General features: G+C 40.4%; 1 protein-coding gene across 1 annotated transcript; it reads right to left on the bottom strand.

The window, feature by feature from the left end:
- Nucleotides 1-883: 883 nt before the first annotated feature.
- Nucleotides 884-14,507, bottom strand: LOC121894557 (endothelin-3). The gene is made up of 4 exons (XM_042407225.1): nt 14,438-14,507; nt 11,844-12,087; nt 2,412-2,564; nt 884-1,804 (listed from the first exon to the last, which is right to left on the bottom strand). Exons 1-4 carry the CDS (start codon nt 14,505-14,507, stop codon nt 1,765-1,767), a joined length of 507 nt encoding a protein of 168 aa, XP_042263159.1. The 3' UTR covers nt 884-1,764.
- Nucleotides 14,508-15,353: the final 846 nt, after the last annotated feature.

A 15,353-nucleotide genomic window follows, 5' to 3' on the forward strand; every position in this document is an offset into this window, starting at 1 on the left:
TTTGTACATGTAGCCTTCCTACAGTTTATATATGCATATTATATTATTATAATGTTAACTTGGCCAGGAGGCACCAATATATGCAACGCATGCATAAATTATAGTTTTAAAAGATAGTTTGATCTTTGTATAGTGTAGACATAAGTTAATAAGCAGATACAATATATAAACATCTGTAGATCATCAGCACCATCCTGCATACCTAGGTCTGCCAAATACTGACATGCAGGATAACATTATGGATAAAGTGTGTCTGGCAGCAGTGTGCATTGCAATAAACATAATGTGCTGACACTTTGGCTTCAATCAGAACAAATATAGGCTAGTGCTAGCCTAATTCAGTGTCTTGTGATATGAATTTTACATTGAATGTAAAAGAAGCTTCTGATAAAAAACACCAATTATGACATCCGTCTTGCATGCAAAAAAGAGATTCTTTACCATTTTCATATCACATTAAATGGGTAACATTTTCATTTTAAATATGCTTACATAAAGCCAGATATGCATCAGAATATTTCAAATATAAAGCAAGGAATCCGTGTCTTCCTTTTGTTGGAGACTAAAACTGAAATACAGTGGGGAAACCTTCAATAGACAGTTTGTAGATGCCCAACTTACAACAAACTGCTAGTTCTAGCTGTCATTCTTAACATCATCCCTGTAGATGGTCACTTGATTGAGGCCCAGTCATCAAAGAAAAGAAAAACAGAAGATAAATAAATTGCACCATATATTTACATATGGTACACTGTACTTTTTTATTGGACTGGGTTCTTTACCACCTACTGTTGATTAGCATGATCACATATATAATTTTATATACAACATCTTATTATAAATCTTTATTGTACATATAGGTATTGTACGAAAATATAATTTATAGCCTATATATATATTGAAACACATTTCATATACACAAGACTTATAATAGCTTAATAGAAGAAATATTGTAAAATTAGAAAAGTAAGGATTTGCTGATTTTTGCTTCCAGTTCCTTTAACCTCCAAAAATACCAGGAAAAAGTAAAGTAATTCACTGAAATGTTGAGATTTTCATGCTTTAAACAATTGCTGAAACTAGCTCCATTTATGAGGGAACAACCTAATAACCAAAATAATAACTTCTGTGACAAATTCAGAATTTTTTCAAATAATGCTGAGTTATAGGCCGTGATGGCTTGCTGACGTAGAGAGGCAGGTTACATGTTTTCCCTGTGGAGAACACACGGCTACGTGATACGTTTCTTGTGATGATGTTTTAACGATATGGGTTGAGGTTATGGAGTCGAATGGCAGCAGCTCTTGCAGTGGCCTCAATATCACGCGGCATGGACATGTGTGAGGAACTCGCTCTGCCAAAGTCTTTCATGGTTGACACAAACTGGCCGTGTTAACCGTCCTCAGAGAGGTGGCAGGATAATGAAAAACATAGTCCACACCTGCCAAACAGACACAGGCAGAGAGTGCTGAGGAGGGGTGGGGAGTGGAGGGTGGCACGCATTCCTTTAGCATCCCAACTGGTACTCCACGGCCTCAGTTTTTGTGCAAGCAGCTTGGCGGTTAATCATCCATCAGTCTGATGAAAAGGCACTGAGCACACTAAAAACACATGTCCATCTACACAAATGTAGATATAATGTTCATGCTTCTTTTCCAAATAAGGGGATGCCTTCCAACGTTTGTCCACCTTTCAGATTATGAGCATGTCACTATAATGTATGTTCATTTCATAGCAGGTCCACTGTGCAGAGTTGCTGTCCTCTTATATTTTAGGCGTTGCCAGGGGCGGTCTCCTCTGCCTGCTGAGAAAAAAAAGCCACAGAGGTGTTTAAGACCACATCTAATCGATGTTGCTGATTTAGCCATTATTCACAATGAGGTTAAGACCATCACTAACTGGCTGCTACTCCAATACTTTACACTCTTTTATAGGTAACACTTTACTTTAACACCCCTATTTAGCATTTATAGGCTGTATCGTGTATAAAAACACTTAAAGTCCACTTCCACTCAAACATGTGTTTTGCTTCTTGTTACTTCAGTTGGATGTTTGAGTTTCACTGTGCAGAATGATGTATGTGCAGAATTTGACACTAGGAGGCTGTTTTTCAGTTTAACTCCTGGTTAGGTAAGTTTTATGAGGGAATTTAACTTGTGATGTAGCATGAACAATAAAAATTGCTGCTATGGTTACCTGCAGGTCAGTAGGCAGTGATTTAAAACTGTGTTTTAAACTGATTTCATTTTAATGGAAATCTGCTGATCCATTGCATACGTTTGTTTTGAGTGGCTACAGTATAGCAATGTTGACACATTCTCTGTTGGTATCTCCTATCTCTTGTGATATTTACTATATATATATATATATGTTTGTGAATTAATGGTAAATATTGCATGTGTTACAGTTACCTGTCAATGCAGAAGCTGCTGCAGGCAGAGTCAGTCTGCAGTGCACACACACAACGCCGGGCCTCCGCCCCCCTCCTGTCCCGCTTAGTCCCAGCGGAACGCGTCATACGCAGGGAACCCTGGTAACTGGACATACCATATGGTACAGTGTGCCTATAAAAAGAAACGCACATATACAGTGCAATGAGTGACCAGACAGATGGGAACCCTGTACATTCAGCTGACATTAACTACACCTGTACAACTTTGACGCACTCACAGAAGTATACTGTAATATTTATTTTTGACACTTTGTCAGATGGCAATCAGCCAAACACTATGGTGATTTTAGAGAAAATAATGAGTTTCCATGCGCTGGTGTTGAAGCTTTACTGGATTGCATTATACTGAGGGGTGTTTCTAATATTTTGTCCTACCCCATCTGGATACAAGATGGGGACAGAATATAAGAGACATATTTCAGTGTAATGCAGTCCAGTGCAACACCATCACTGACTGCAGCCCTCAGAAAGACCATATGTAACCTTTCTAAAAATAGTGTCAACAACAGCAAAACATAGGCTTTGCAACGGTGCTGTTTATTACAGGACCACTGTTAGCTTGTTAAGATTGTATAGGTGTAGTCAGACTATCTAAAATTCATTGCTTAAGTAGATCTAAAATAGTCAAATGTAGGTACCTATGCAGACTGAGATGGCAGGAAAATGTAAAGGTAAAAGGTTTAAGAAATCCTTTTAAACCAAAGTTAGAAGATTTCAGTAAACTTGGACTAGTCAGTGAAGGGCAGGCTGTTTCTTTTACTGTCCCACTTTGTGATTTCTAATCTAATAACCTAATAATCTAATAACCCAGGGGATTTTCACAAAAACAACCATTAAAACATAAGCATGGAAGGCAATGATTGTTTGTATATGAGCAAACCTTTGGCACAGTATATTTAAGTTATGAAGGATATGTAGAGTATAATACCAATGTCACCAGATAATCATGAAAGCTTCAATGAAGAGTGAACAGGGCTGTACCCAGGATCTTGGAAATACTGAACTTGGTCCATCACTGCCACTGAACCAAACTCCACATGAACTAACTATATAATTTTATTATAGCATAAAAAGTACATTTTATTGCATTTTGAGAGAATGCATTACCACTCAAGACCCCAGCTCCAGTCATCAGGCATATTCACACACTGCATGCTGCTTGGCTATAAAAATCCTTCTGTCAACAGCTGGGCTGCCTCATCTGCATGGAATTCACATTTCTTTGCACCTCTCCTCACACTTTTGCACCATGCGCACTGTGCAGGATGTGAAAATACCAAACCAAAAGACATGTCAAGGTCGGGGCAAATAACCTCACAATGTCACAGCACTGCTTGTGTCACTATTTGTGCTGCCAATAATTATGTTAGTCAGTGCCAGCAAAAACAAAAAAATATCTGTTCTCTTAACCAGCCTGAACAAGCAGCCTCCATGCACGCAAAGACTAGTATGACATTTAGTAAGAATCCTCTCTGGTAGCTACAGCTTTGAGAGACAACAGATTCACAGGTTAAATGACAACTTTGTTTCATTACAACATGACTCTTATGTTAGTTGTTTTGGTCATTATGTCTATTGGTTATGATAACATTACACTCACCGAGTCTGATCAGAGCTCAGTCTGAGTCAGTAACTGTGTGTGCACAACTATGGTAAGCATGGTAGGCCAAAGTCGAACTACTGGGTCTGTACAGTTTGATGGATGTTTACAACCAACAGTTTGGAATTATTTTACTGTTTGCCTTTTTTTTCTCTTCCAAATAATTTCCCCGGCAAACTTCTTTTAGATGATGTTGCTGTGTTCCCAGATCTCCCATGGCTTTACAGACTTTATAGATCGTTGTTTCAGCTCATTGTTTAACTGTTTGGCTGCAATTTTACTGTTGGTTCACTGTCAGCGCTCTCATAGCGTAGTTGTGTAAGCATCTGTTTTCAGAGAAAAAGCTCTAAAACCCCACCGTACAGTTACAACTAGCTGGTGAAGATAGTGGAGCATTTAGCAGCTAAAGAGCTGGTGGAGACCAAAATAAAGCTAAAAAGAGAGTGATTATTGGACTTATATTCACCAGGTAGACAGAAACACAACTCCAAATGAATGATAATATTACTGTATCAACTTAAAAGGTAATGATATATTAATGTTCTGTTCACAACTTGTTTCTGCTCCCCCAAAGTGGACAAAACTCAGGTTTAATGTCAAAAATGAGCTCCTCCCCAATATGATGCACATACACATTACTATATTGTGTAAAAACAAAACGTCCTCACAGAAACTCAAGAGCAAGTTAACCAACATGCAAAAATCTTTACAGACTTAAAAGTGACCTAGAAACCATGTAGTAACACCTGTTCTCTTGAACAAAGTGGGCACAATACACCTTGATGGTGTTGGAGGATCTCCAGGTTGACCCTGAACCTAACAGACTCAGGAGGGCAGTGACCATTTCCTCGTTCAAATCTTTGATCCTCTGATCCCAGACTTCCTGAGCAGCTGGGGACAGATTAGCATCTAGGCCCCCAAAGGCCTATGTTTTCTTTCCAGAGTTGATCTCACCATGCCACACCACACTCATCGCACCTCAGATGAATCTTCTCAAGGTCAACTGAGGTCATTTCAGGTGATCTCCACACCAATGGCGGTGTGACCACCCATCAGTGAGGAAGACTACCTGGCATGAGAGCAGCATGAAGGTGGAATTGTATTACACACTTGACATCTCAAAGTGATGATACACTAACTTTTACTCTTCGCCAATAACACTGAGTAGGAATAAGCAGATATAGAGATGGATGGATCACATTGTTTTACCATGTGTTCTCAGGGACCAAACTGAATAAAGTGAAAGAATGCAATGTGCTCTCTTTTGAGCGCACCACAAAAAAAGTCTTCTCCTTTGAGGAGATCAAAGGATTGTGAGGCAGATTCAAACAGGATCTGGATGTACTTTGTTTGGTCAGTATCTGCTTAAGCATGGCAGCTGATCCTGCTGAACTCCCAGTGGACAACAACCTTTGGCATATGGATACAGAGATTTCTGACTCTGCACCAGTGTTGGGCAGGTTATTTGAAAATTGTAATTAATTACTGATTACACATTATTCATTGTAAAGTAATTACATTACCTTACTCATTACTCAGCAGCAAAAGTAACACATTACATTAACACATTATATTACTCGTTTTTACTTTACACTGCCTTATTTATTTATTTAACAGCCATTTTATTAGGAATACCTGTGCAATCTAATGCAATCCAATACAACAGCTCTGCCATAAATTCTACTTTTATTAAGCTAAGTTTTTGTTAGACATTGTCAGAAAGGTGATAATTCTACTTTATGTTTATTATTGAGGTTGTAGTGGGTGGTGTGGTGTACTGGAGTGCATTATATTGAAATGTGTTTCTAATATTTTGCCATTCTCATATATATGTTATATTCATATATGTTAATGGAGTGGACAAAATATTAGGAACACTTTTCAATATAATTATATTATTTATTTATTCTACCCATGTCTAGAATTTCATTTGGCCAAAGAGGTAATAATCTATAGTATCACCGTTAAAGGTGCGCTGTGGAGTTTACTTTCAGTGTTTCTCACCAAAACACTTGCACACGTGTGATAGATAAAAACACTGCTCCATATTGCTACTAGTAGTAAAAAAAAAAAAACTCCACAGGGTTCCTTTAAGGAGAATGAGATTTATTCATCTGTAGCAGCTCGACTTTATGACTTACAGTAGCCTGGTATGACAGGTGAGGATTTATATATCTATATATAAAACCCTGCACTGTTCCAGGAGGGTTTACTGACAGTTAAACCCTTCACAAAGTGTTACAGAAATTACTCATATATCTACAGACACTACTTATCTTGCACAGAGTGCTTCAAGTAATATACACAAGGCATTATGTCAAGCCATTTTTTAACCTCCACTAAACAGTAAATGGTTTCAGGTTCACATTCCAAAAGACAACCGTCTATCCCAAAGGTGTTTCAATCAATACTGTAAATGAGGAGATGACACAGGGTGAAACAGTTTTTGACAATCTACAGTATATGTCACTATATATACAGTATATGTCAGTATATGTACAGGTGATTCATTTAAATGACTGGTACTGTCTTGAGCGCAGCAAATCAAAGCCTTTTTTAAATTAAACTTCTACTAACAATAGCATCAATCACATCTAAAGATTTGCAATCACTAGCTGCTGGTAAGATAAGCATGTCTGCACCTGACCCTTACGTTTGAATTTTTGATTTGATCTGTATCTGACATGACTTGGCATGACATGGCCTATGAAGAATATGAAGATCATGAAACTTCCTTCTGAGAGCTTGCATTGTTTTCATCATTTCTTAGTATCCAGTTTTTAAGCAACATTGGTAACAAATCTAAACCCAGTAATGTGGCACAACCTGCATTTTTTTTTACCAGTTTCACAAGAATGTGTCACTGACAACTGACAGTGTTGACATAAGGTTTTTACACTGTGCTAGGGAAAACGAAAACATTTTTATAAGTCATGAAAATGTCCATAGTCAGAGGAGTAAAGTCAAAAGGTCAGGTTACTGTACTGTAACAGCTGCAGGTACTTAGGCTGTCCTATATAACACCTCAGGTACTTAATTTTAGTCTTACCAAATATTTTACACATGCTCCCATGTGAACCGTCAGTCACTACATACAGCTGTTCCATAAGATCCATGGTGAACTTTAAGATATAGGTTGCATACAATTGTCAGCGATATATTTGAAAAGAAAGCCTAAATCCTGTCCACAGAATGACTTTTGAGGCCATATGTTTTGATGAAACTGTTCAAATTAAGCAATAAAGCAAGCAGTATTGCGAGCAGTAAATATGGAATTATACTTCAGAAGAAAGTTCAGAACTAAAATAAGTTCAAAGGTGAACATGAACATGTGCAGTGTATAGCAGTGCTTAGTACTATATACTATAGTATTGCTTAGATGGTGGACAGGGTCCTTCTGTGCTAACAAGTAGCTTTTCAACAACAAGACTAGGTCAAAACCTAGTATATGGCTGGACTGTGTATGGTCAGTGTGTGTAATTGTGGTCAATTTGTTACAGGGATAGTAAGTGGTAGTGTCTATAATATGAATTCCTGGATATTAAATGTTCATCTGCAATTTTCTGTAGTGTACTGAAGTAGTATATCACATGACACTGTTAAGCAACCTTTTTGTTAAGCAATTGTTAAGTTATTTTATTTTATTTTTATTTTTATTATAAATATGCTAATTATCTGTTAACTCTGCTGCTCTTTCATCTGTTTCTATCTGCAGATGTCTGTAAAGATATGGTCTCATCCATATGTTTACATAGGATTAGCATGCTAGGCTAGCAGGCCGTCAGCTGTGTGTTTCAGAGCACACAAATACAGTAAACATCTGTCACCTGCAAGCACGGTGCTGTTAAATTGGAAATACCACAGCTACATCTTATTTTATACAGTCTATGGGCTACACACAGCATGGCTCAGCTATGCTAATGATGCTAGCCATGCAAACTAGCTGCTATCTAGTTGTGCAGGCTGGTAAAATGGATCTATTGTGTCTCTTTGTATCTGCAGGTTGGTGCTCCTGTCAGTGCCAGAGCCTCCTGTGAGATGCTTCAGTGGGTAAATGTGTGTTTTTAAAACTTATTTTGGGGCCCCGCTGTGAGCACCTCTGAGAACGTAATTGAAACTGTTCATGTCAATTCATTTTGAAAGAGCAATGGCCAATGGGGAAACTCCATCACTGGGCCGGCTGACCAATGATGTAACTTCATCACTCAGTGAGTCAGTGAGTCAGTCAGTCAGTGACTGACATTCAGAGTTATAGGGCTGGTGTGTGGCCGGTCCAGCCAAAAATGTACTAATTTGGTTTCACGCAAAGTCTAAGCAGGTGCTGTCGACCTTCTACGACCCCTTCGCGGAGGAAAGGCTTTCCAGCTGCACCTTGATTTTCACCACATGGTATTACTCCTGCATACCAAACTAGATGATATATCTAGAAGGTTGTGCCCAGCCAATTTTCAGCTTCATCTGTAAGGCGTTACTGCGGAAAAGGCCCTATCAGGACTCAGTGTCTTTGATCTCATCACACTAAGGTTTGCTGTTGGTCAGATGGTATAAGCTGCATGGGTTTGTAAAAAGTGAATCAGCACTATAGCATGCTTCCTACGCCATAAACTTGTTTAAATGGCTTCAAAAAGTGAGTGGCATTTAACTTCAACATTTTTCAAATGAAGTTCTGCATCTGCTTGTAGAAGCAGAAAACAGCTGCTGCACTGCTCTCTGCAGGCTGAAAACTTTAACTCTGCTCTTGTGGCCACACCTCAAGGGACACTTTGTAATCAAAGGACTGATAAAGAAGAACTGAAGATCAAAGAGCTGACCTGATATCAACTCAACCCCCTACTCCAACTTTCTCACACCTTCCTAAATTGAGACTGGCTGAAAGGTGTGTTTACATACTCTATGAGAATCCAATTAAACTAGAGCCACCCTGAGACCTCTTGTTTGGAGTCAACAAGGAGCAGGTAAAACTGTCTACTAATCTGCTTGATACTGTAGACAGGCATCAGCTGGCATCTTCTAATGCAGGTGAATAGTTTTTGTTGTTGTCTTTTTTTGTACCAGGTCAATAAGAAATTGAAAGAGAATTGAAGTTTCCAACCCGTGGCAAGTCCAGTGCAATATTTTTTTTTTTGTGCAGCTGATTAAAAAAAAAAAAAAAAAGTATGTGCAAAACAATGTTGGATGGTTAAATAACAGGAAAATAGTGGTCTTGGCCACTCAAACCCGCCTGAGAGGTGTTGGCTTTGGTATAATAGCATGTTAAGCTGCCGTTTCATTGCCTAGGGTTAATCAAAACATCTTAGATGGCCAAGAAGTAGGACCCCTCCCACACACACACACACACACACACACACACACACACACACACACACACACACACACACACACACACACACACCGTCCTGTTAGCCACTGTCAGAAATCCTCAGAGGAATTAAAATACCTGAGAGCTGCAGAGTCTAGATTACATCAAATCTGTACTGTTCTTGAAGTCAAGGGAAATACTGAGCCTAGTTTAAGTTTCTCTGAAACCCTTATCACAGCTTAAAAAATGAAGAGTATTCCTTTAATGCAGAGTTTAAGACTTCTTTTCCACATAAGTCACATATTAGGACCTTCTGTGGTATACCTGTACTAATGTGATGATGACTTTCCAGCACATAAGTGTTTCAAATAAGACTTCATATGAAGGGTCTCAATTGCAAAGTCTGATTAAAAAAAAACAGGACAACAGCAAACCACTGCCAGATCATGACACAACACCGCCTGCACAGATAGTTTTAAGAAAAATAACTGTGGTAAATTTTGAAATGGTACTAATGTGATTGTATAAGTAACACAATAGGAGTTCTAGAATACCATGATGATGTCACTATAAAGCCTGGAACGAAGATTACGATATTGTAACCCTAGTTCTATAAGCACAGGCGGCATCCTCTACTGGCCTCTACGGGTAATACTCTCCTCCAAGAACGTGCAAACAATCGCCCACTGAAATTTGCATGTACGTAGCCAGCCAATCAGGACGCACCTACTGATTATGTGTGTCTCACACAGTATAAAAAGAGGCGTCTTGCTGTAGCTCTCATCCCGAAACCACTTAAGCAGACGGCATAGGAGTGGCAGGGTCCATAGGTAGACTCTATGGGTACAGTAGGCAGAGCCCGATGAATGTTTGCCCTGCTGCAACATGTCATCAGACTGCTTCACTGAGCCCTACCGGCTATAGGTTAGTCGCCGTGGGCCTCCAACCACTTTATAATCCCAGCCACTAAAACGGAGCAGTAGTGGGCCCAATCCAGCCCAGTTAACATGAACATGAACCAGGTGTAACCAGTACAGCTCTGCCCTGCCTGTGCGCTCTCCTCCTCACCGTGGCACTGCAGCGATGCACCTCGTCTCCTCTTTGGCTCAAAGAAGGCGCAAATGGCAGATGATGGCTCAGCTGTGCCTTCTCCTCTTCCAGCCTCTTGAAGCGCTGAGTTACAGAAGAAATGGACCTGAAAAGCCTGTCAGAGCCATGGGAGCTCCCAGAAGGTCCTCTCTGTCTTTCCTCTGTAGGGCAGTGAGTCCCAGTCACACGTGATGTGAGCCCACTGTGGCAAGTGACATCACCTGCCTTGTGGCAGTAACAACACCCAGAATCAGGTTATTAATGGAATGGTGCAGCCCAGAAAATCTACCAAATCATGTATTAGCCACAGCGATGCCCAACACTCCTAGATCGTTAGCTGCCGCGGCCAGCTGCACGGCCAGCCAGAATATTATTTCAAAATATTCCAGCGTGTCCCTATCCCGCATCAGTGGAGGCTGTGGCTTCTTGCAAGCCACTCAGCCAGCTGGGTGAGGAATCAGGAGGGCTGCAAAAGCCTCTTCCTGGGAACGCACACCAGGACAGCCTGTCTCTGTGTGGCCCTGCACTCTCAAGAAGGAAACCAGTCCCGCCACTGGTGACTTTGTTGTCAGTGGCTCCTTCCAGGACGCTTAGACACACTGCAAAATGACTGGGAGAGGAGGTGAAACAAAGGCAGGTTGAGCCGGATGAGCCAGGCTGTAAAAGCCTTCACGACGTCGGCTGACTGGTTTGGGCGGGATGGGGGGGGGGGGGGGGGGGGGGGCAGAAAGAGCCCTACATGCTCCGCCACCATGGCCACAGCCTTCAGGAAATCGTGGCAAACTGAAGTCGGTGGTGGATTTCTGAAAGTCAGCGATGTTGCATACACAGACCAGAGGTTGTCGTCACCAACCATCAGTGAAGTCACTCGGAGAGTCTCAGCCGAGGCGTCTGGCAGCAGCAGCGGAGGGCCAGATGAAGCGGTGAACTCATTTTCGTCATGGAGATCAATCTCGAACTCCGGTTCGCTCTTGTCGCAGTGGAGTGAGACATCATACAGCCAAAAATGGTCCCACTGTTGCTGGCAGAAACGAGCTTAGAGTGACTTAGGCGACTCCATCCGTGGAGAAATAAGATCAATGAGCTGACTTTGTCGTCGCTGAAGTTAGAAGGATGAGAACTACGGCAAGACCCTGCATTTTATACTGTGTGAGACACACATAATCGGTAGGTGTGTCCTGATTGGCTGGCTACGTACATGCAAATTATAGTGGATGATTGCGTGCGTGTGATTGGAGAGTATTACCCATAAAGTCCAGCTGAGGGCGGAGCCTGTGTGAGATAAAACAGCGCACACACACTATAAGTGTAAGGAGCATCATAGTAATGTTATAGTACGGCAGCCATGTTGAATCCACTAAAACACTGAGGTAAACTGAAGATGATTGGAAAATGACTCTTACTCTGGTGTGTTGATCCAGATGATGTCCAGGTGGCAGTAATACACACACTCCTTGTCTTTGTAAGTGTAACACGTGCATCTCTTCACACGCCTCCGGGCCCCTGGCGGGTCACATGTAGAGCAGGGCTTCACCTCACTCTCAGAAGCACCGCCGCCAAGGTCATCCATACCACCGGGCAGGAGCGTGCTAAGCTTGACCGCTTCCATCTCCAGCCTCTGGCTCACATCTTTGCTAGATGAGAAACCTGCAGGATCACAGCAATTTGAGAAGCGTTTGAGAACTTCCTTTCATATCCTTGGCCTTAAATAGCGCCACCAAATGTAAACTTGCTCGTCCTATAATATTCCCATAGGGACATGGGACATGCTGTATAGTGTGTCTGTGTATGCCAAGTTCATACCATACCATACTTGATGATATTTTTACCTCTTTCTCTGTATTACTATAATAGTCCCTATACGTAATATTGCTGGATGAAGAACCTGCAGGATCACAGCAATTTGAGAAGCGTTTGAAAACTTCCTTTCATATCTTGGGCCTGAAATAGCATTACTGAATGTAAACTTGCCAGGTCTAGACCCCTGTGGGGACATATAGTCAGTGTGTGATTTGCCGGCAGGGGATGGTGGGGAGTTCCCCCCCCCCCCTCTGGTCTATATATCCCTGCCTCTGCTGAGTTATTTTTGTGGGGACAAAAATGTATCCCTCTAATCGTGATTTATGCTGCTTCACCCATAGACCATATAAAATATCTAAAATAAAAATAGGCTATTTCAAAAAACTAAGTAAAGTTTTACAATATGAGAACAGTCATTAGCGTAAACAACAATAAAATCAGAAATGGACTTTCACTGTCAGCGCTCATGTGACAATAGAGATGACACAGTGTCTAGGCAACGTCATGACGCAGTAAATGGACCAGGGGTCACCTCCTTCCCTGCTCACAGATTTGCAGAGATGTGGGTAAAAGAGGGGCGACACACCGCGGATGACCCCTCCACAGGAAAGCATAAAAAGAAGGCAGAAGTCAGTCATCAAGGCAGACTGTTTTCATAGTCTAACAAGTAGGCATATACTGAAGCCATTTTATTTTATGATGAAAGCACATTGTGCTATTGCATGTTGTGATTATTTTCTATTCAGTACTGAAGTTTGCTGTGCGCTGCACTTAGATCTGAATTAAACAATGACTTACAAGGATGACATTAAGTGTATTGGCACATCTGGCCGAGTGGCGCTATCCACAGTACTGAAAGGAGTGTTGGGTTGCGGGATTTATTTCTAGCATGTTAAATTAGCTTTTTTTTTTTGTTGTACAGTATATGATCATATCTCCTGAGAACTTGATATCACATCCCTAAGAGTGAAAATATCGCACTACTTGATGAATTTTTTTTTTTTTTTTTAAATGGGTTAAAATATTCCTGCAAATGCAGTGGTCAAGATCAAGTTATAAAAGTTCATAATTATCTTATAAATGTTACTGTAACACCTGCAAGAAATAGCCTAATAGACTTCATAATCTATATATGACCACTGTGGTTCTGATTTATTTTCATGAATAAAAACGTTTGAAAAACATCCCCCCTCTGACTTTTCCACAAATTGCACCCTACATATAGTGTGTCTGTGAAGTCAGTGGGTTCAGATGACCATCCCATGCGTTATGATATTTACATATGGAGGTGTAGGTGGCGCAGAGGAATAGGAGATCTAAACCAGCCTACGCGACCTGCATCGCCTTTTCCAGTAATGACAAAATCTTCATTATAATGAGATTATTTCACATAAATTATTTTTGTTGTTGCTGTTTAAATTAAGATTATAAGAGGAAATCAATGACTATGACATCAACATTGGCTGCAGTTTTCCTACAAGCAGAGTGCTGTTTTGATTAGTTGGCATTTAATTATCTGATGACACTTTCAATTATGGATTAATTGTTTAAAGTCATTTAACCAGTGAAGTCCCCAAACATTTGTGGGTCACAGCCTCTCCAATGTGATGATTTGCTCATATTATCTAATTATTGTAAACTGGTTACCTGTGGGTTTCTGATCTACTCCAAGACATCACTTTTGGCTCTGGTTACCTGAGATGGGCGTTTGTCATTACTTTTACATTGTCTGGACTGAATGATTAATCAATTATGAGGAAAAAACAATGGCTTGATCAATGCATAATAAAAAATAAAAGTCAATTACTGCCCTAATTCTGACTTCCAAAATAATTTCACAATTTTACTGTAGTGTGGATTTTATATTGTGTCTGTAAAATGATAAAGAATGAATTGACCTTATAGCACTTATCATTTCAGCTCCTAAGGCATTATTATTTGCACTGTATCCTCCTGAGTTGTATTATAGATTTGCAACTGTGTTTTTTTTAAATTGCACACAGTGAACTTATAGATAACAGGCTAAGTGCATGTGTTAATCCATCTGTTTGGCTTCTCCGTCACTAATTTGCCAATCACTTGTAGAGTATTTTAGCCATCATTATGCACAACAACTGATCTCTGTGCACACTATTTCTGCTGTAAAGCCCTACAATAAGAAGACCACCCACTGATCTAACAGTAGCCTATTACTCACCGTTTGCCAAAGATGCTGTCACCACGATGAGAAACAAAACTCCCACATCAACCGATGACACACTAGCCATCACACATTAAACATTAAAAAATAAAATTAAAAATTTGGGGAAAAAAGAAAAAAAAAAGTTGAAATGTGAAAATAGGAGGATAACACCTTCCAAAAGTCCAAAGCGTCCGTCTGCGTTTGTGAAGTTAGAGATCCTGATAAAATATCATATATCTTATTTTACAAATAGCTGCTGACAGCCTGTACAGCAGCGCTGCTGAGACTCTGCGTTTGCTTCCCTCAGTCAGACTCTGGTTTATTATGAGCTGACAGCTCAGCGACAAGCTTACTGCAGTATCACGCATGCTTCCTGGTGTGCCTTTCAAAATAAAAGCTTTCCAGTCAAACTCCAATGGGAAACTTGAGACACCTGGGAGGACCTGTCCCAGTCTGCTTCTGGCTGCTAACTACTGGTTCACTGGAGCAGTTGGAGGATCACTGCGTGTAGTGCTGAATGAGTTGTGCCACTGGCACTGCTACATTGCCAAAATGGAATGTTTTCGTTGATTTAATGAGAAGTCTTGTTCTGAAATCTTGCGAGAGTTGACTTGTTGAAATCAGCGAAATATTCAGCCATGTCTTTGAAAATCTTTTAGATAACACTAAGCTACACTTTCCGCACTCAAACACAACAAACTCTCCCAGCACTTCTCTCTCCAACTCTGTCATCAACAAAAAGATGGGAAAATAGTTAGTAGTCATTGTTGATGAGAGCAGCTTGTGAAACTGTGGCTCATGTAGTTACAGTACAGAGACAAATTACACCAGTCTCACTAATGCACATCCAAATACAGACACAATATTTGAGTACAGTTTGGTAGGGTAAATATTATTTATACTGTATCCTCACAGACCTGCAAATCACACA

The sequence above is a fragment of the Thunnus maccoyii genome, chromosome 3 (assembly GCF_910596095.1).
Source record: "Thunnus maccoyii chromosome 3, fThuMac1.1, whole genome shotgun sequence".
Classification (NCBI taxonomy): domain Eukaryota; kingdom Metazoa; phylum Chordata; class Actinopteri; order Scombriformes; family Scombridae; genus Thunnus; species Thunnus maccoyii.